This window comes from Rhineura floridana, chromosome 2 (assembly GCF_030035675.1).
Source record: "Rhineura floridana isolate rRhiFlo1 chromosome 2, rRhiFlo1.hap2, whole genome shotgun sequence".
NCBI classification, from domain to species: domain Eukaryota; kingdom Metazoa; phylum Chordata; class Lepidosauria; order Squamata; family Rhineuridae; genus Rhineura; species Rhineura floridana.
The window spans coordinates 226358052-226380789 of record NC_084481.1 but is presented as its reverse complement, the minus strand read 5'-3'; the positions used below and the strand labels follow the sequence as shown (position 1 = coordinate 226380789).

General features: G+C 43.6%; 1 protein-coding gene across 1 annotated transcript; it reads left to right on the top strand.

Annotated features, from left to right (window-relative positions):
- The first annotated feature begins 1693 nt into the window (after positions 1-1693).
- SNAPC1 (small nuclear RNA activating complex polypeptide 1) lies at positions 1694-22536 on the top strand. The gene is made up of 10 exons (XM_061612394.1): positions 1694-1943; positions 3679-3838; positions 7932-8072; positions 8475-8582; positions 15587-15745; positions 17347-17403; positions 18480-18542; positions 19667-19811; positions 21850-21957; positions 22148-22536. Exons 1-10 carry the CDS (start codon positions 1816-1818, stop codon positions 22180-22182), a joined length of 1104 nt encoding a protein of 367 aa, XP_061468378.1. The 5' UTR covers positions 1694-1815; the 3' UTR covers positions 22183-22536.
- Positions 22537-22738: the final 202 nt, after the last annotated feature.

Genomic DNA, 22738 nt, shown 5'->3' with positions numbered 1-22738 from the left:
TTGCCTTAATATCCCATGCAAGTAAAGTAATGCTTAAGATTCTACAACAAAGGCTCTTGCCATATATGGAGCGAGAAATGCCAGACGTCCAAGCTGGATTTAGAAAGGGAAGAGGTACCAGAGATCATATCACAAACATACGTTGGATAATGGAACGGACCAAGGAATTTCAGAAGAAAATCACCCTGTGCTTTAGAGATTACAGCAAAGCCTTTGACTGTGTAGATCATGAAAAACTATGGAATGCTTTAAAAGAAATGGGGGTGCCACAGCATCTGATTGTCCTGATGCGCAACCTATACTGTGCACAAGAGGCTACAGTAGGGACAGAATATGGAGAAACCGATTGGTTCCCCATCGGAAAGGGTGTGAGACAGGGTGTATTTTATCACCCTATTTATTTAATATATATGCAGAACATATCATACGGAAAGCAGGATTGGACCAAGAAGAAGGAGGTGTGAGAATTGGAGGGAGAAATATCAATAATTTAAGATATGCAGATGATACCATAGTACTAACAGAAACCAGTAACGATTTGAAACGAATGCTGATGAAAGTTAAAGAGGAAAGCACAAAAGCAGAACTACAGCTGAACGTCAAAAAGACTAAAGTAATGACAACAGATTTATGCAACTTTAGAGTTGACAATGAGGACATTGAACTTGTCAAGGATTATCAATATCTTGGCACAATCATAAACCAAAATGGAGACAATAGTCAAGAAATCAGCAGAAGGCTAGGACTGGGGAGGGCAGCTGTGAGAGAACTGGAAAGGGTCCTCAAATGTAAAGATGTATCACTGAACACTAAAATCAGGATCATTCAGACCATGGTATTTCCAATTTCTATGTATGGATGTGAAAGTTGGACAGTGAAAAAAGCGGATAAGAGAAAAATCAGCACATTTGAAATGTGGTGTTGAAGAAGAGCTTTGCGGATACCATGGACTGTGAAGAAGACAAATAATTGGGTGTTAGAACAAATTAAACCAGAACTGTCACTAGAAGCTAAAATGATGAAACTGAGGTTATATTTTGGACACATCATGAGAAGACATGATTCACTAGAAAAGACAATAATGCTGGGAAAACAGCAGGGAGTAGAAAAAGAGGAAGGCCAAACAAGAGATGGATTGATTCCATAAAGGAAGCCACAGACCTGGACTTACAAGATCTGAACAGGGTGGTTCATGACAGATGCTCTTGGGGGTCGCTGATTCATAGCGTCGCCATAAGTCGTAGTCGACTTGGAGGCACGTAACAACAACAACCGGGGGTAAAACCAGTTTCTCACCCTTCTGCCCCACCCGTCCTCCAATCCCTTTGCTCTGCTATAAAAAATGAATAAATTCCAGATCTGTTCACACAGTTTTTAGGAAAACTAAAAACCAGCCCTTTTAAAGCCATTTCACAGCGGCAGAGAGAAGCCACACGCAACCCTGAGAGATAAAAAGGAACGCAAAGGCTGCAATCCAATTTGTGTCTACTCAGAAGTAAGTTCCATTGGTTTCAATAGGACTTAGTATGTATTGGATTGCAGCCTAAGTGTCGGAACGAGCAGCCAAGCTGTGGCTGCGATTGGCTGGAGGTGCCCGCTCCGCTTTGTTTTCGCGACCACTATGGGTTAACTCTTAAAAGGGCAATTCCGGGGGGGGGGGGAGGGGAGACGTAGCAGTAAGCCTGCGGGAGGTTCTTCCGTGCCCGCAGCGCATGGGTTAACCAGTCTCTTGCCCTGCCTCTCGCCAACGCGCATGCGCAGTTGGGACGCAAGAGTGCTGTGAGGTGGCGGAGCGGCGCTGGTCACTCGCAGGCCATGAGTGGGCGGCCGGGGCTGAAGACGGACTGCGAGGCGCTGCTCGGTCGCTTCCAGGAGACTGAGAGTGTCCGCTTTGCGGACTTCGCCGCGCTGTGGAAGGAGCGCCGCTTCCACACCATTTTCTAGTGGGTGAACCTGGGCGGCGGCTTCTCCTGCTCCTCTTCCTTTCCAGTCCCCAAAAAGAGGCCGAGCAGGCTACGCCCAATTCCCAGCCCCCCCATATACGCGCCTGTTTTTGACGCCTTGCCCCTGGGCATGGGCAGAGTGCCAGCATCTCTTAAGCCAGAGACGGGGAAACCTGTGGCCCTCTAGATGTTGCTGGGGTGTCTGTATTGGAATTGCTTTTTAAGATGCTTAAAGATGCTTTGCTTTAAAGTCCGTTTTTTTACGATGTTTTAGAGTGTTTATAGTGTTTTTGTTTGCCGCCCTGGGCTCTTTCTGGGAGGAAGGACAGGATATAATAATAATAGTAATAATCCAATCATTCCTGACAGTTGGCCACGCTGCCTGGTAATGGGAGTTGGAGTCCCAGCAACATCTGGTGGGCCAAAGCCTTCCCATCCTTGCCCTAAAGAGTGACTGAGCAGGTTGTGCCCATTCCATTCCCCCCCCTCCTTTACCATGGCTATTTATTTTTGATGCTGTCAATGAGGGCTATGAATGGCTACTAGCCATGATGGCTATGCTGTGCCTCTGCAGTCAGAGGTGATAGGCATGCTGGGGGTTGGGCAGAAGCGAAAGCAAATGAAGCATCAAGTGTGTCTCTTAAAGTTTGTATAGTAAAAATCAGAGGTTTGTACATTCGCCCATGTTCACTTGTCTGTTCTCTCTCTGGGCAAGTAAGAGGCATCCTCACGGTTATGGTGAATCATTTGAAATGTGGTGTTGGAGGAGAGCTTTGCGCATACCATGGACCGTGTAAAAAAAGGCAAATAACTGGGTGTCAGAACATATTTAACCAGAACTGTCACTAGAAGCTAAAATGATGAAACTGAGGTTACCATACTTCGGACACATCATGAGAAGACCTGATTCACTAGTAAAGACAATAATGCTGAGAAAAGCAGAAGGGAGTAGAAAAAGAGGAAGGCCAAACAAGAGATGGATTAATTCCATAAAGGAAGCCACAGACCTGAACTTACAAGATCTGAACAGGGTGGTTCAGGACAGATGCTATTGGAGGCCACTGATTCATAGGGTCACCATAAGTCGTAATCGACTTGAAGGCACATAACAACACGGTTATGATGAGATGAATAAACAGTCCAAGGACCCATTCTAGCCAGGAAAAGCACTGGAGGAGGTCCCAGACCAGGGGCATTGAGGGGGGTGTCCTGGGAAGAGTCCCGTTGGCCACATAGACCTGGAGGGCTGCATTTATCCCCCTGACCTGAGGTGCCCCTCCGCATCGTAAATTTTATGTATTTATTTATTTGTTATGTTTATATCCCACATTTCCTCCAAGCAACTCAAGGTATACATGGTTCTCCCTTCCCTGTTTTATCCTCGCAATAGCCCTGTGAGGTAGGTTAGGCTGAGAGACAGTGACTAGCCCAAGATTCACCCAGTGAGCTTCATAGAATTATAGAATAGTAGAGTTGGAAGGGGACTATAAGGCGATCAAGTGCAACCCTCTGCTCAGTGCAGGAATCCAAGTTAACCTTTCATGGATGAATGGGGATCAGAACCCAGCTCTCCTAGGTCATAGCCCTCTTAAAACCTGCTGCTGTTCTTTCCCAGAGGCCGTTGGGTTATGTTTGCATCTATTTCTGTCATTAACGATGTGGGATCTTTAGTAATTTATTAACATGCAACGGATGGAACTGACACACACTGTGCTATATCTTGTTTATCTCTTAGTGGTAAAATAAGGACTCCAGAGCAGATAAAGTTCACCAAAGAAGCGTTGGCTTTGGTATGGCTGTACTTCTTGCCTCCTTACACTTTCCAGATCCGAGTTGGTGCCCTTTATATCCTATATGGATTGTATAATATGCAACTGTGCCAGCCAAAACAAAAGGTAAATGTACCTGAATCTATTTGCGTTCAACCCCTTGCAATATTCTCTGCAACTGAAGTGCAGTCTTTAGAATAAAGCTGGTGAAATATAGGAGGCAAACATCAGAAAAGTGTTCAGGTCTTGCCTCAATCGTCTCTCGTTAGACAAACTGCTCTCTCAGCCTTATCTCTCTCTTCCTCCTACTGTTCTGTCATATGGGGATTATACTGGTCTGTTTTTCAAGACTGTTCTAAAGACATAGTGTGCCAAAGCCAGCCTTTTATTATTTAATATGGGCTTTATTAAGCATTGGTCGACTTGCAGTTGATCCTCAACTAGCATTTTTTTCCTGATTGGGAGGCAGTCATAGATTACTTGCCTCTTTAAAAGCATGTACCTCCCACTGTTTGTTCTAAGCATGCAGTTTCACACACTTTAAGGCTATAGCTCTTTTAAAAAGATAATTGTTCAGACCTCTGTGTCCTTTACAAATTGTTGCAGCAGATGGTTTGGTACGTACTTCCACTGTCTGTGGTAGTATGCCGCTGTTGAAACTTTGTTGTCTCTTTAAGGGGAATGGTTTGTGTGTAACACATAGAGAGGCCTAAAGGGATATCTTTTTATGTAACCCCTATTGAATATTATGAGAAGTGAAAGCAACTAGTTTTTCCCGCTTTTTCTCTCTACTACTTCCTTCCTTTTCCTTATAGTTTGCAGAAGCAGAGTTTAGTGTTGTTGCAAGCCAAGTGTGTAAATTAATAAATATAATCAGAGTTAAAGAAGTCAAGCTTCCAAGAACCATTTTTTCCTGTTAAGAAGACCTTAGCTGTTGCAACAGCCTCTGAATACCACTCTGAAGCACAGGTGAGGAAAGTGTCCTACTTTAGGCATCTGGTGGGCCACTGGAAGAACAGGGTGCTGCACTAGATGTGCCTCTGGCCTGATCCATCAGGGCTGTTTTTATATTCTTACATAAAAGACAAATGGAGGTGAAGCCTAGTTTTCTCTGAGGTAGTAAACAAGTCTTTTGGCCATAAGGTGGGGTATAAATAAACTATAATATTAATAATAAATATCTGGACTGGACTGCAGTGTTGGAGGAGGGGTGTTGCATCTCATGGTGCAATGCTCCTCCCTGCTGAAAAAATACCCTCTGTGTAGAAAACTAGCATGTTGTAAGGGAGGCTAGCTAGAACCCTTCTTTCTGATCTAGTTTGTGTGTGTGTGTATATAGATACAGATATTTACACACATACACATATACACACACTATGTATGTATGTATGTATATGCAAGGAACTTTTGTGTATAGAAGAGCATTTGACCCTGACGCTCAGGTTTACTGCCCGGCAGAGTAGCCCAAATCCTCTTTGCGCCAGTCTGGGGAACATTTGGATTGGGCAGAGGTCTCTCTGTCTAGCCTTGCTGCCTGCAGAGTGATGCCAGCACCATTCTGTCAGCACAGACTACCCCCTTCCTCCCTCTCCTCCTACTGAATGTGTGAGTGGGCGAATGTGCTGCTGGCAGGATCACAGCTGGCAGAAAGCCCTCCATTGGGGTGTTCTGAGGAGGGGGAGGGGCTGAGCCCACCCAGGATCCCTTGGATCCCAAGCTAGGCCTACTGATGTCAGGTGACTGGATCAGGCCTGATCACTGCAGGCCTGGCCACTGCAGGCCTGGCCGGCTGGCACAGCAGTCTTCCTCCCCTCACTTTTGCCCTAGCTGGTTTGTGGGGCAGGGCTCTGGATGCAGTGGCGCCCTTGGTGCTGTGTTCAACCCTGCTAGCCAGTGGGTGGGGTTGGGGTAATTTGGTGTTAGTTGCAAGTACTTGAATTGAATTGAATTGAATTGAAACTTTATTTTTACCCTGCCCTTTTTCCAAACTGGAACTCAGGGCGGCTTACAAATAAAACTATGTGTAGTTAAAAACATAGAAAAACATACAATTAAAATACAATTAAACTATGCACAACCTTAAAACCGTAAAAGGCACTTAAAAATCTAAAAACAATTTAAAATAATACAGATAGTAATATAAAACAATAAAACAAGCCTTGTAAAGCCCAATCCTAAACACCTATCCCAAAAGCCTGTCGGAATAAAAAAGTCTTTACTTGCCGACGGAAGGATGGCAAGGAGGGGGCCATTTGAGCCTCCCTAGGAAGGGAGTTCCAGAACCTAGGAGCAGCCACCGAGAAGGCCCTATCTCGCGTCCCCACCAGTTGCACTTGCGAGGGTGTTGGGACTGAGAGAAGGGCCTCTCCTGAAGATCTCGGGGCCCGGGCAGGCTCGTATAGGGAGATATGGTCTGACAGATAGCCTGGACCTGGGCCATATAGGGCTTTAAAGGTCAAAACCAGCACTTTGAATTGTGACCGGAAACAAACTGGCAGCCAGTGGAGCTGTTGTAACAAGGGAGTTGTATGGTCCCTGTAACCAGCCCCTGTTAATACTCTGGCTGCAGCTCTTCGTACCAGTTTAAGTTTCCGAACAGTCTTCAAAGGCAGCCCCACGTAGAGCGCGTTACAGTAGTCTAAACGAAATGTAACTAAGGCATGCATCACCATAGTCAAATCAGGCATTTCCAGGAATGGGCACAGCTGGCGCACTAGTCTTAAATGGGCAAAGGCACTCCTGGCCACGGCCAAGACCTGGGCATCCAAGTTCAGAGCAGAGTCCAGGAGCACACCCAAACTGCGAACCTGTGTCTTCAGGGGGAGTGTAACCCTTCCAGCACAGGCTGAATCCCTATTCCCTGATCTGCCCTTCGACTGACCAGGAGCACCTCTGTCTTGTCTGGATTTAGTTTCAATTTGTTCGCCGTCCATCACTGATGCCAGCACTGGTTCAGGACCAGGACAGCTTCCTTGGCTTTAGGTGGAAAGGAGAAATAGAGTTGGGTGTCATCCGCATACTGATGGCACAGAACCCCAAACCCCTGGACAACCTCTCCCAGCGGTTTCATATAGATGTTAAATAACATGGGGGACAAAACTGAGGGACCCCATTTGTCAACGATCAAGGAGTCGAACTGGAGTCCCTCAGCACCACTTTCTGGGTTCGTCCCTCCAGGAAGGAACGGAGCCACTGTAAAACAGTGCCCCCAAGTCCCATCCCAGCAAGGCGGTCCAGAAGGATACCATGGTCGATGGTATCGAAAGCCGCTGAGAGGTCCAGTAGAACTAACAGGGACACACTCCCCCTGTCCAGCTCTCTGCGAAGGTCATCCACCAAGGCGACCAAAGCTGTCTCTGTCCCGTAACCAGGCCTGAAACCAGACTGAAATGGATCCAGATAATCCATTTCATCCAAGAATCTCTGGAGCTGGGCGGCCACCACACGCTCTATTACCTTGCCCAAAAATGGAATGTTGGAGACTGGCTGATAATTTCCCATTATGGAGGGATCCAGGGAGGGCTTTTTCAACAAAGGCCGTACAACTGCCTCTTTTAGGCATGATGGAATTCTGCCTTGTTGTAAAGAGGCATTAACTATTCCCCTCACCCACTCAGCCAGTCCCCCTCTGGCACTTTTAATGAGCCAGGAAGGGCAAGGATCCAGCAGACATGTGGTGGCTCTCGCCTCTCCAAGGATCTTGTCCACATCCTCTGGCTGTACAAATTGAAAGGAATCCATTATTATTGGACAAGCAGGAGCCAAAGTTACATCCCTTGAGACTGTATCAATTTTAGCGTCCAAGTCGGAGCGAATCTGAGCAACTTTATCTGCAAAGTGCCGTGCAAATTCTTGACAGCGGGCTGTTGAGTGATCTATATTACCCTCCTGGGGGCCAGAGTTTAAAAGACCCCTGACCACTCGAAACAGCTCCACTGGACGGCTCCCAGCAGACGCAATGGTGGCAGAAAAGTTTCTTTTTTACCCGCACTGCCACGGAGTAGGCCTTCAGATAGGCTGTAGCCCATGTTCGGTCAGACTCGCACCGAGTCTTCCGCCAACATCGCTCAAGTCCCCGTCTTATTTGTTTCATCCTTTCATTGTTTCAGTACCACTGATGTACTTGGCATTTTTCATTCACAGTTTGTTTTACCTGCATTAGCATTTAGGTTATATTTCTTACCTGGATTTGAAGAAATATCTGTGTGTTTTTCCTCAGATCAGGGTTGCACTCAAAGATTGGTCAGAAATCAATAAATTCCAACAGGAGCTATTAGATGCGCAGCATTATGATGCAGCATATATCTTCAGGAAGCTTCGGATGGACAAAGCGTTCTATTTCACAGCAATGCCTAAATTTGTGAGTTACTGAATTGATATTAACAAAATTGTAATTGGATGTGGTCATCTGTTGTGTTTGTTCAGTGGCAGGTATACTTGATGGTGAACATTTGTTGACCTGCTGGCCTCTGATGCCAGTTTCTATTCTATGGAAAGACCCGTTTTATTGGGACTGTGTTGTGACGAGCAGTGTGCACTGCATAGAACATAATTCTTGCATTGCAAAATGTTTAAAACTTCACTTGATCAATTTGGACACCCAGTTTTTCCTTTTGTTTTTTCCTGAGTTTGCTGGTTTTTAGAATGCCATATAAAGAGTTATTTTATTGTTGATGTGTTTATGCGCTGTGCTGCTGTGGGAGGAGGGGGATACAAATTGAATTGATGATGTGGCCATCTCTCTCTCTCCCTCTCTTTCCAGCTTTCATTTAGGACTAAAAAGAACATGCATGAAAAGACTGAGATGAAGAGTGAGTTCAGGGATCCAAATGACCGAGTTGCGATGCTTAGCCCTGATGACTTCTTAGAGGTATAATATGCATCCTGCTCTAACATGGACGTTGCTGTTGTACAACAGCATATTTCAGATGGCCTAACTTACTGGTTTATCAATCTTACCATGTTACAGGGGTCACTCTGTTGCTTTGGGTGCTAACCATCCACGTTCCTTGTTATGTGTTAGGGTTGCCAAAAATGTTCTTTATTTGAATTGTGTCTCTAATTAATACCCTGATGCCCTAGAACAGAAGGTCTTTGTTTTTAGTGTTTAATATCCACTTTGAATGAGCCATTTAAGTAGATACCTTGTCCCAGTCTGCATCTGTATTGTAATTGTTTTTAAGATTTAAAATCTTAATCTTTAGAAACATCTTAAAAACAATACATATTTGAAAATATTTTGTTGTCACTTTTGTATTTGATCTCGTTTAAATAAAAATGAACCACCTGACCTGCTGCAGAAATAACGCACTTGATCTCATAATCATGCTTAGGCTGTTAGGAGCGTACAATGGACTAGGTGCCGTTGCCTCCTCACTCCTGTGCAAATGTCCCTCCTTTCCATTCATTGTTTGCTTTAACCTTGATGTAGCATTACATCTGCATTGGAGCTAAACATGGTTGTCCTTGTAACCAAAATCTGAAGCCAGGCTTTGAAGAACCTACCAGATACTCCCATAGCTTAGAGAACATTGTTGCATCTTATTCAGGCTTGCTGGTGATGGTAGAGTGCTGCAAAAGATACAATTTATTATGAAATTCAACTTATGTTTTCAGAGAGACAATATTTTCCTCTGGATAATTATTGAGATTTCTTTTGAATAATCTGACAGTGTTATGTTGGCACCTGGTAGACCTGAAAATCCTACATGGGGCCTAACATTGGGCAAGTGAGTAAAAAGAGAGGAAGGCTGAACAATTTTCATTTTAAATTACAGCAATGTATTGAAAGGCAGCATGTTGAGTTGCATGTCTACAAATGTTCTCTGCTGAACCTGCTTATAATTATTTGTAGATGCTCACTGCTTGATTACCATATGGAACTTATTTGCAGGATGAGGGTATTCTTGGACCTCCATTTTCTTAAAATTCCCTGTGCCCTCATTTGGTACAAAACTTTACAGCAAGGGTGGGAAACCTGTGAGCCTCCAGATGTTGTGGAACTCCCATCAGCCCCAGCCAGCATGGCCCATTGTCAGGGATGATGAGAGTTGTAGTCCAGCAACATCCGGGGGCCATAGGTTCCACACCCCTGCTTTAGTGCTAGAAGCACAAGGGAAACAACCTTTTTTGTGCAACTCTGTTAACCAGTTAGCAATTTTCAGAGAGGAACTAGATATTCTTACATGCAAGCTACAGAGGAACATTAGGGAATTGGAAGAAAAACTGGAAATCCAGCAGTTTAAAGCCTGATTCTTTTGAGGCTTCTTGCATAAGATATTCTTTCTGCAGAAAGAGGAGGAGGGAACATGGTAGGAAAAATGTGTGTCTGTTAAGAGTATTTTTAGGCCAGGCTGTCTTTATCCAGTCTGTCCATGATGGTCACATAAAGAAGTGGTGCAATCCATTTCTATACTATTTATTTATTTACATACTTATAATCTGTGCTGTCATAAGAATATACCAAGGTGGAGTACAACATATAAAATTAAATAAAATCAGCAAAAACAACCACAAAACATTGTCAAAAACATTAAAAAAAATACAGATTGTTTAAAAAGAGAAAATTCAAACTGAAAAAACTATATTGTTTTCAAAAGACATCTGGGGGAAAAAAGAGAGATGATTTCTGCTGAACCGTTATTAAGGAATGTTCAATTGTTTTCATAGAATCATAGAGTTGGAAGGGGCCTATAAGGCCATCGAGTCCAACCCCCTGCTCAGTGCAGGAATCCAAATTAAAGCATACCCAAAAGGTATGCCTCTTGAATGCCTCCAGTGTTGGAGAGCCCACCACCTCCATAGGTAATAGGTACCATTATCGTACTGCTCTAACAGTTAGGAAGTTTTTCCTGAAAACCAAAAGGAGAGAGGACCATCAAGTCCTCATTGGAACTTGATTTTGAGTACTGATTCGGTGGTCTTAATAAATTTTCCGTGGACAAACGCCAATCAAATCACCCAGTCGCGGAAAAGACATCTAAAGCAACTGCTGGACAGCTGCCTGCAGAGACGTATACAGATGGAGCAAATTAAAAACATTGAAGTCCTTCCTTCACAATATGGCCCACTAAGGTCCATAGTTCATTTTACAAATACCAACCTGGTCAGCTCCATTATGGCAAATAGAGCGGCCCTGGGAGACCTGGGAATAGTGGTTACGAGACATTTTATTAATGCAGCAGCTATACAACCTTTACTAAGCCCTAAAATAGGGCCAACAATAAATCTTCATTCGCCTTCAAAGTCATCATACATCACCAAAAGTGATAGGACGCTCCCCCCAAGGAAAACGGACACGCCGCGAGGATTGGATTCGGCCCTCCCCTGTGTAACTCCCCACCTAAGAGGAAACTTTCTACCGGAAGAAATACAGCTGATTAAAACATTTGAAGAGCTACCAGAGAATGAACAAAGGTCAATAATAGTAAACTTAAACAAACTAACAGCGGTATTACATGACATGATTCTGGATAATCCATCTTCGCTGCCGACATTGCCATCTCTGGAACCAGATGTGCAGGCTTTAAAGACCTCCTCCTTCCGATCTTCATACAAACAGAATACGGAGGTCTCTCAGATTGTAGATCTTCACTCACAATCTTTTAATTGCCAGACGAACCTAAGAGGAAATGAACTCATGGCCGATTCTAGGCAAGGCCCTAAAGCAAAACCGCTATCCCACACCCTCGCTTGGGCACAAATGCGCTATTTGGCTCCTGAGGAATTAGGATCCCCAGAGAAACTATCCCCTGTACAGGAGCACACGACACCAGTGTTGAGGCCTCGCTTCTCAAATGTTTGTACTATTATTCCAGACTGTATAGAATCTTTACCATCACCTACTGGGAAGAACTGACACTATCATGAATTACACACACGACAGCACCACGAAGTTCGGGCGGCAGACCATACTTCCTTACCGCGTGAGATCCAGTCTCCTTCCACGTACCCGGATTTAACCTGTTCATCTTGGAATATCTCAGGATGGAACAGCAAGGCCAGGGATGCAGATTTTACAAAGTTCATCCGATCGTTCGACATACTCTGTTTCCAAGAGACCTGGCTAACAACACAGGAGGTTCTTTCCCTTCAAGGCTATAAAACCTGGGTTAGCCCGGCCACTAAGCCAGCAAGGAGAGGGAGAGGCTGTGGGGGTATTGCAACCTCAATAGCTGCGTCGTTGGACGTCCGGGTAACAGTGCCGAGTGAACAACCACCGGACTTTTGTCTGGCTCTAATAATCGCGTTTTCGCATAATTTTTATATAACATGTCTGAATGTTTACTTTTCCCCGTCGCACCCCCAGACCAGAGCAGAGCGATGGAGGTTATTTGGGAACTATCTGGAGAAACTGGCTTGCATTTACCCGTCGCACTTGTTGTTAATCTGCGGCGATTTAAATGCAAGACTAGGACAAAATTTTCCTCTAGTAGGGGACCTAGTGGGTGTATCCTCTGATGACTATACAGTTCTCCCTAGAGAATCAAGGGACAAGGTTATAAATCAAAACAGAAAATATTTGTTCCGATTCTTGATTAATCACCAGCTCAATTGCATAAATGGAACATACTTAGACTCTTCTCACGGCTTCTACACTTTCATCTCAACTAGAGGCGTAAGTGTGGTAGACTACTTTTTGGGATCCTCTTCTTTAATGCCCCTAGTCAAAGAGTTGAGGACAATAAGTAGAGCGGACAGCGACCATCTACCGCTCTGCCTAACCCTACACGATCCTTCCCCATTTATACGCCCAATCACTTTCAAACTATTTCTGGATAGGCTAGTAGGGCCTAGAAGTATTAAATGGTCATGGGATACCGAATCCTCAGTAAAACAAATATTAGAATCACCCCCTCTTTTGGAATTACGAAATCAGGCCGCATCGGCAAAGGGGGATATTGTGGGCTCATATGAAAACGTGATTGCCTCTCTGGAAGCCCATGTTTCCACTGTCACCACCAAAAGACCGATGGGGAGGAGTAATTCCTGGTTTGACCGGGAGTGCAAAATGAAGAAGAGGGAGTTAGCTACCCAAATCAAAAAGCTGAAAAGAAATTATTCTAAGGAGGCAACCCATCGCCTACTCTTAATGAAGAGAGCTTACAAAAAACTACTAAAGGATAAAAAACAAAAATTTTTCGTAAACAATTGGCGCGAGTTAGAGCAGGCCCATCTCCAAGGCAAGGATGCACTTTTTTGGAAACTTGTCCAATGGGGTAATTACCAGTGGGAAAACGTCCCAATTCCCCCGATTTTACCCGAAACGTGGGTGTCTCATTTTAGAATTATTTTTGGCTCGGTCCCATTATCTCTTCCACACTACCTCGAAAGGCCGTCAGACTTGCCCGACTGGCCCCCATTCTCAAGCTCCGAGATTGGAGACCTGATCCTGATGCTACGCAAAAGTAAAGCTCCGGGAGAAGACATGATGCCACCGGAGATCTTTCTGGCCGAAATGTCATGGTGGGGTCCCTTACTTGTGGCCTTATTTACACACATTAATACCGTAGGCGAGTTTCCGAAAGGCTGGCGTACCAGCATAATTGTACCTATTTTTAAAAAAGGGGATCCAGCTGACCCCCGAAATTATAGGCCAATTAGTCTGCTCGACATAGCGGCAAAACTCTATGGTCGCTTCCTGCTTAACAAACTAGCTGAATGGGATGCAAAGTTCTCAATTATTCACCAGGAACAAGCCGGATTTAGAAAGGGAAGATCCACAAAAGAACAAGCATTTATTCTACAACACCTAATAAACAAGGCCGTAAAAGGGCGGAATGTATCGCTCTATATTGCCTTCATAGATTTTGTGGCAGCTTTTGATTCGGTGGATAGGGTGATTCTGTGGCAAAAGTTGGACCGTTCAAATGCAGACAAGAGATTGGTGTGGCTCATAAAATCTCTACACCAATCCAATGTGGCAAGAATTCGTTTAGGAAGGAATGGCGCCTTATCCTGTGACATCCCTATAATGAAAGGGGTGAAACAAGGGTGCATATTGGCGCCATTCCTTTTTAATTTTTTTATAAATGACATAATTCCTGCACTGTCCGCACCCAAGTTCTTTCCCCCCGCTGTAGGTTCCCAAACAATTTCAGTACTATTATATGCGGATGACCTGGTTTTAATGTCCATGAACAAAATAGGTATAAAAAGATTACTCCTCGGTTTGGAAGAATATTGTCAAACCCACCACCTCCAAGTAAATCAGGCAAAATCAAAAATCATGGTTTGCGGTAGATACAGGAGGACAAAAAACACTTGGATTTTAAATGGACGCAGACTTGAACAAGTGAAGTCCTTCAAGTATCTCGGCATAGTCTTTACAAATACACTCACCTGGAAAGCGCAAGAGGAAGCCATCAAACTAACCAGTGCTAAAACATTTGGCCAATTAAAAAGGTTCTATTATACGAGAGGAGGCCAATTAATCCTTCCCCTCCTAAAAATATATAGAACTGCAGTAATTCCCAAATTACTATATGGGGCAGAATTGTGGGGACATGCCCTCAAACGCACTGTAGAGCCTTTACAAAACTCTTTTCTAAAACAGATTCTGGGCCTCCCACGCAGTTCCCCTTCAGCACATGTAAGGACGGAAGTGGGAATCCACTCATTAACTGCAAAAATCGACTTGGCAGCATTAAGATTCTGGAGGAAAATCCTATTATTGGACGATTCTGCATTAGTCAAAGGTTGCTGGCAGGAACAAATTCAAAAAGGGGGGTGGGCGCAATCTACAAAACTCTTAATTGAGCATTACAATCTAGCACCTTATGATCTTAAATTATTCACCCCAAAAGAGCTGAACAACTGGGTACTCAATTTTGATGAGTCTCAAGATAGACTCCGAGTGTCGAGTTCCCAGTTTTCGACCTGGTTCCCGCTCTTCAAAATAAACCACACTCCCGCCGCTTATTTTTCTACCCTTTCCTGTCCACAGAAACGCAGAGCATTTACAGAAATAAGGTTTCAGACAATGCCCTCAGCAGTTTTAGAGGGAAGGTATAAGGGAGTGCCAAGAAACCAACGTTTCTGTATATGCTGGAATAATATGATTGAGGACCTCCCCCATTACATGCTCTATTGTCCTCTGTACAATTCCCCGAGACATAAATTTTTAGATCCCTTCCTAAAACCTAGAGAGGGCCTAGTACAGGAATTTATACTTACTGACCTCTTGGCCGACAATTTTAAGGAGGTGACCATTGCGGTTACAAACTTTGCCATGGCAGCGAAGAGATTAAGAGCCCAAATAGTGAAAGACAATACAAACAAAGCCGAGCAGCCATGATTTCCCAAGACAGAACATATTGCATTTTATTGTACAAATTTTACTGTTGTGTTTTTTAAACGTGTTTTGCAATGGCCAATGGCTAGAAGCAATAAAGTATTTGATTGATTGACTGATCGTAAGTTTTTCCTGATGTTCAGTTGAAATCTGGCTTCCTGCAACTTGAGCCCATTATTCCGTGTCCTGCACTCTGGGACGATTGAGAAGAGATCTTGGCCCTCCTCTGTGTGACAACCTTTTAAGTACTTGAACAGTGCTATCATATCTCCCCTCAATCTTCTCTTCTCCAGGCTAAACATGCCCAATTCTTTCAGTCTCTCCTCATAGAACTTTGTTTCCAGTCCCCTGATCATCCTCGCTGCCCTCCTCTGAACCCGTTCCACTTTGTCTGCATCCTTCTTAAAGTGTGGTGTCCAGAACTGGACACAGTAATAAATGAGGCCTAACCAGTGCCGTATAGAGGGGAGCTAATACTTTTATCTGCCCCTATTGTTGGGAAGTGGAAAACTGATCTGAAGCTGATTTTATGTAGCTGCCAATGCTGTCCTGCCTTATAATACATTTATTTCAATTTTAAGGAAACTAAGAATGTTCATGACCACTATCAAAAAATGAAGTGTCTGATCTCTGTGGACCAGTCCCAGCCAGACAAGGCTCTTAATCTGATAAAAGATGACTTGGTACACAATTTCAAGAATATCGTTTTGGAATATCAACAGTGGCAGAAGAACAAGATGGTAGGTGGCTTCATTTTATTGTTTGTATGTTGATTTAGATGGTGAAGAGTCGTAGCTCAGTGGTAGAGCATCTGTTTTGCATTTAGAAGGTCCCAGGTTCAATCCCTGGCATCTCCAGATAGGGCTGGGAAAAACTCCCTGTCTGAAACCCCAGAGAGCAGCTGCCGGTCAGTGTAGACAATACTGAACTAGATGGACCAATGGTCTGACTCAGTATAAGGCAGCTTCCTATGTTTCTATGATTTGAAAGCCATTTCTCCCTTTGAAGTCAATACCAGTTAAATATTTACTTATTTAAATATGTAATGTGCCTTACCCCAAAGCCTTAAATAACCTAGGTATGTTAAACAGCAAAAAAAGAGATGGTACTACTGCAAACTGGTTTAGCCATGAGTGCTAAGGGCCAGATCAGTTTTCAAGGGCTTCACCATTCTTCTGAAAGAAGTTCGGAGTTTAGTAAACTTCCAGGTGAGGAGTTCCACAATATGGGGATCGTTGAAAATGTTTCATGCACCTTTGCTGTGCATCCTGATCCATGGATGACTGTGGTGATGGGCTGCAGCAGAGGACATTCACCCTGTTCCAGAGATTCATGGTGCAGACCAGGCTTTGACAACTCCACTCCCTGGCCCGAGTGTGGTGCTGCCCTTTGAGTGGTCAGCTGCGGAGGGCCAAGCTGGGAAGCCCCTCTCTCCACTAGCTTTGGATGCAGCTGCCTATTGGCACCTGGGATGTCTGTGTACAGCGTTGTTGGGAAAGGCTGGCAGGTGGGTGGGGTGGCAAGCCAAATGAGTTGCCAGATTTATTCCTTCAGTTGATGTGAATGCAGAAGGGGCGCTCCATGCAGAACAGAGAGCTGGATTGGGAAGATTTGTCTTCTAGACGTAGAGTTTGTGCATTGTTTAATGGAATCTTGGAGTACTTCATGATGCATGCATAAAAGCAGATTTCTGGCCTCCCACTGTGGAGTGCTACAGTACAGTATTATGCATTTATTTAAAATCACTTACATCCTGCTCTTTCTCCCTAAGGAGATCTGAGTGACATGCAGGAAAACGCTGTAAAATGTAAACAGAAAAACTTCTAGCAAACAAGAAGTATCAAATCTTGAATCCAATTACAGTACTGCTTAAACATGAAACTGAACTAAGAAGGATCGGGCTTTTTAAAATTCACCTTTTTGGTGGCGTCTAGAAGTTGATAGTGCCAATATAGACAAGCAGCATAATCCAGACTTGTTTGTACCATTGCAGCGTGAGTGTTTGGCCGAGGCATACTTGCACTGGGTCTTGTTGCAAAGAGAAACAAAAGAGCAGATCCAAAGAGATGCTCCTGGATATATAGAAATCATTGCTGCATGATCCTGTGTAAATTGGGTAGGGAAACAGCCAATTTTCCATGCAGATGAGAGAGCCCTTTCCTGGCCATGCATGCATAGCCATGCAACTTGTGCAGAGCAGATGAGGGTGCCCTTTCTGTCTGTTTGAAATGTGGGCATGCAGTACTCCTAGATCGTGAGTATCTCTGTAGAATATCTGCTCTGGACCAAGGCCTTCATATTTTAGTGCTCACTCACAGTGGAATGTTTTGTGCTTTTCCAGGACCCATCCTTGGCGACTATGGGTAAAGAAAAGGAAGGTTCTTCGCAAAAGTCAGAAGTAAGGAAACAGTTCTTGTGATGCCTAAAACAACAGGACAGCTGAGTTATATGCAGTAACTATGTCAGTGTCTAGTGCCGGGGTGGATCCCCCCCCATGGGCCATTGACCAACAGAAAAAATGACTTGAGGGCCGCACACAATTATTTAGTGTGTGTGTGTGTGTGTGTGTGTGTATATATATATATATATATATATATATATATATATATATATATATGCATGTTTTAATTGTATGATATGAAAAGTGTATTTAAAATCCTATGAAAACGGTGATTGTGCTCGGGTGTTGCCATCTCCTGATGCTCTGCTACTGGGGTTGGGACCTACTGACTTAACAGGAACATTACTGCAACTATCCCTGGAGAGGGAGTAGCAGGTGAAGTCACACACCTGTTGCTTCTGTTGGCGGAATATCTGGCCTGACCTGAAATTCAGTGGGGGCTGCATCTAGCCCATGGGCTGGAGGCTCCTCACCCTTGGTCTGGTGCGGGATAGCATAGCACAGGGATAGCCAATGCAGTGTCCTTCGGGTGTTGTTGGACTACAACGCATGATCACTGGCCACACCAGCTGGGTTGATGTAAGTCGTAGTCCAATAATACCTGGAGGACACCATGTCCTGGTGATCCTTGGCCTAACATGCAACTCCTTTATAATTATTCCTGGCATAGCTCTGTAGCACACTGCCAGGAGTGCAGGACAAGCCCTGGGAAAAATCTGGCCTCTCTTCTTTGGGTCACCCCCCCACCCCCGGATGATTTGTGGAAGCCAGTCATGTGGCCTGCACAGCTGCACCTGTTCCTGTAGCCTGGTAGATTAAAGCACCTTCAACTCTCTTCTGCAGATATCAGTATTTCTCCTTTCCAAAACAAGAATTCTGGACAAGCCTTTAAGACAAAACAATGTGATTCGCAGAGGTGCATGTTCAACACCTAACAGTTTATTTTAAAAGAAAACAGTTGCCTTTGTTTCGTTGCAGGATCTGGATATTTCTTCCAGTTTTAAAAAATGGAACTTTTTTTTAATGTGAATCCCCCACTCCCCCAGGTAATGCTAGAGATTTTTCTTTTCCAGGGATCTGAAAGAGCCAGAATATTGGATGACATCAAATCCAGATCTTACTCTGCAGTTGTTCAGGTAAGCCAGCATGGTGTAGTGATTAGTGTGTTAGACTAGGACCTGGGAGACCAGAGTTCAAATCTTCACTTAGCCATGAACCTTGCTGGGTGACCTTGGGCCAATCACTTTCTCTCAGCTTATTCTACCTTGCAGGGTTGTTGTGACGATAAAATGGGAAGGACCATGTTTGTATGCCATCTTTTGCTCCTTGGAGGAAAGGTGGGATATAAATGGGGGAAAAAAATAAATACGAAGGGACTTGTAGTTAAGAAATTCCCTGCCATTGCAATTATGGGTTCTCGTTTGAAATATATGGCTCCTTCTGTACTTTTCTGTATGATTAAAGGTTATACCTTTTACTATTCCTGATTATTCTGATTTCTTTTTTTAATGTATGTAGCAAAGGTATATGTTAATTTATATAAGCTGTTCTAAATTGCATACCACACAATTGAGACTGTCTTATTGAGTTAAAGGTGCGATGCAAATGTTCTCTTAGTTCAGAAATCTGAAAAGCTCATAGACTTCCACAGGTAGAAGTTAGTCCTAATAAGAAGAACCCACTAGAGCTATTTGGAGGTCCAATAGTTTTGCATAAGTCTATAACATTGTTTTGCAATATGAGCACATCACCTAGGTGAGTTAAGAGCATTGATCAGTGCCGGACTAGCAAACTAGCATTGGGAGATCAAGATGTAAAATGCGACTGAGAGAACAAAATATGTGAGATCTGTAAGTGGATCTCTGATATCTTTTAAATGTTACAATACCATCTCCTTGAAGAAGTACCATGATCCTATTCAAGATTACATGCCCAACTGAAAACACTGATGTTTAATACTAGGGGGTAATAAAATCTGGATCTTTTCCCTTGGGTGTTATAAATCCTTGCCCACCTGAGCCATAGGGTATAATCCCTGACTTTCCTTGGTAACCACTCTGTAAATGAATATGGCACACGATAACAAAATTGGTGGCAGAATTAAGTAGTGGCCAAGATCCAGTAGTTCATTTGCTTGCTGTCTTGCTTTTTTACAAAATACTGTTGCCTTGTGTCTGTCTGTCTCTTCCTTTTACTAGGATTTTGTTTTTCTTGTTGGTTAATTTACTTGTCTGGATTAAAAAACAAACAAACTTTTTAGGCTTCCAAATCAAGGCGGCATCGTCAAGTTAAGCTAGAGTCTTCTGTATCGGGGTCAGAACATGGGAAATCTAAATCACCAAAGGCTAAAAGAACAAGCAAAAGATTGCAGCCAATGAGGAAGAAAGATACTTTGCAAAACAAAGGTAGTGAAATACTCTGGAAAACGGAAGTGTGTGTGTGAGTGTGTGTGTGAATTCCTTCGTGCCTCTTGAATTGTATTCAGACTTTTAATTTCTGCACTTGCTGCACAGGCCTCCTTGAGCAATCGCGATGGAAGGTACAAAATCTGCTCCTCCAGGATCCATCCTTTCATTGAAACCATGGTTTGTCTTTAGGGAAGGGGATGTGAGGATCCTGTCTGTGTGGCTGCTGCACTCCCTCCTTGAGCCCACAATCTTGTGGATTGTACGTGATGACCTAGACTTTGTATTGTTAGCCATCTTGAACAGCAGGTGTGGAAGCAATGGTGGAAGGCTCAAAGGCTCATCAGGCCTCATAATGGGGCTTTGAGTGCATGTTCTGTACGTGTTGTTCTGTACTCCCAAATACTCCAAGTAGTGAGAAATTTCATGGGTGCTTACCTTGATTTGGTTTCCTTTGGAAGGAAGTCGCAGGAGGCTTACTGGTGTTGTGTAATGTTGGTGTGTATGTACAAATATTTACAAAGCTGTGTGTAGGTACAGCATTCAACACCTTAGCAGACCCTCAAAGTTTTTCACACAGATTCCCAAGCAGGGTAAGATTCTCTCAGGGAGGGAAAGAGGCATCCCATTCAGATCTGGCTGTTGATGAGGAGAGCTGAATCACCATCTGCTTATGGCCACAACAGAAGGGAATCTGCCAGGCTAAACTTGTCCAATGGTTTTGATCATTTTAATAGTCTCTTCTTACTACTGTGGGAACAGAGTTGAAAGGGATCCTGAAAGATCATTTAGCTGAACTCCCAGTGCTGTAACAGTACCTGTGTGCCAGAAGGCAGACCGTGGTCTTTCTGGCACACCCGTCTGTCTACCCTCCCTGACACCAATTTATTTCCGAAGACAAGCATTCATCAATAGGTCAGTTGACTCAGCTCCTGGTCTCTAAAAGCTAACCAGAGAAACGGGTTGCCTGTTGTCTTTGGGAGAAGATAAGGCTGTGATGAACCATAAGGGGAGTAAGGTCTGTAATTGTGAGCAGCCATTGAAAATATGCATCTGTGTGCCTTGTCTGTGCCCAGATGGTGATAGATGGCACTTGGTTGGCCTGGAGCATTGTAAATGGACCTGGAGCCTGATAAATAGGCCAAAGCTATTTTGAGTCATGCTATTTGTGTTTATTCCATGAATGCTTCATTGGACCTCATTTCTGCTTTTTGTCAAATCTTGTTTGGGTTTCTCAGACTGTTTTTTGGTGCTGTAAAATCTAGTATTTTTAAAAAAGTTTATATTTCCAGTTGCCACTGAAAAATGCTTTGTTGAGAGTTAAATAATATGGGGATTTTGGACTATTGAAATATCTGGGAAAAAATAAAATAAAAAATCTGGCAAGGGTGGGATGATTAGGCGCAAGCCTTGAACCAGAACAGGAAGAGTTCTGAAATTACACAAAACTTCCACTATAGGTTTGCTTTGCTTTTATGTTGATTTTAGGAGATTTTACTGAATGTTTTATTTCTATAGTTTTTATATAAACTGCTTAGATATCTTTATGAAGTGTATAGTTTCTCCCCTAAACTTTCTAAATGTTTATAAATGGAAGGGCCATGGCTTAGTGGTAGGGCAGCTCCTTTACATGCAGAAGGCCCCGGGTTCAATCCCCGGTATCTCCAAGTATGACTAGAGATGTCCTGTCTGAAACTTTGGAGAGCCGCGGTCAGTCAGTGTAGACAGTCCTGAGCTAGATGGCTGACTCAGTATAAGGTAGCTTCCCATATTCCAAAACATAACTGAATTGTTGGTCCAAGATACTTGCAGTGGGAATTAAGGACAGTAGTGTTGGGCTTGGTAGCCCTCTCCCCCTTTAACGGAAAACTAAAAGTAACCGGTTAAAAGAACACCTATTCATCAGCAACTATGCAAACTGCTAGCAGTATATAACAGGAGGGTATCCTGCAAAATTGGCTGGCAAAGGCCTGGCCTGACTCTGCTATGGAGCTGAAATGGGAAAAGTCTCTTTTTAATACCGCTCTTGTCTTTGCAGGAATGTTGCAGTTGGCAGAGGAGCAAGGTGCTAGGAACCTGAGCATGCCTGTCATCACAGAGGATGATGCTGAAGAAGAAGAAGAAAATGACCATTCTAGTGATGAAGGTATGTTGGAGGTAGTCTTTGCACATTAAGAAAGATGTTTTGGGAGAGGAAGCGTAAGCCACTCCTCCTCTACTTACAGGTTCTTCCTAAAAACATTACTAAGAAATCTATCTTCTTGAAGCTTAGCTTTCTTAATATTTTCCTTCCTGTGTGTTGATTTCTTGACCACTTTTTACCCTCTTGTTTTCAGATTTCATACCCAGTAAGAGGAAAATGACTCGTTAAGAGGCTAACCAAACGGTACAAATTGGTTTTGGAACCAGCCAATGGATGAGGCAGCCCAAGTGGCCTAAAGCCACACGACCTTCTGCATATATGTGTCCTCATTCTAAGAAGGCAGGAAGAATCCCTATGGAAAGCTTAAACTGAAGAAAATCTGTCGTATGTGGTGTGGTGCAAGATAGGTTTATGTGCTGAAGAGGGGATTTCAAGTGCCTGTGCCTTATAAATACTGAGAAACTGTTGTTTGTTTAGAGTGTTTGCTGTATATAAAGTTGGAATGGATAACTGATTCATATTTTAAAATGGATGCTTGGTAGAAAACATTTTGTTTTTCATTAAATGGAAGAGGATATTGTGGTTTTCCTGGTCCTTTGCAATACTATTTACCTATAAAATCAGCGCAACCTTGTTCAGGCCCATCTTATCCTAGCGTTTGGGACCCAAGCTTAGTGTTGTTGGTAGCAAAGTCTTTTCTTCCCCCTCCCCCTCAAATGGTTAGGTGCTAAAGAGGGATGTGGTTCAGATGCATAGTCACACTTGAAGATTGTGGGTATGCATT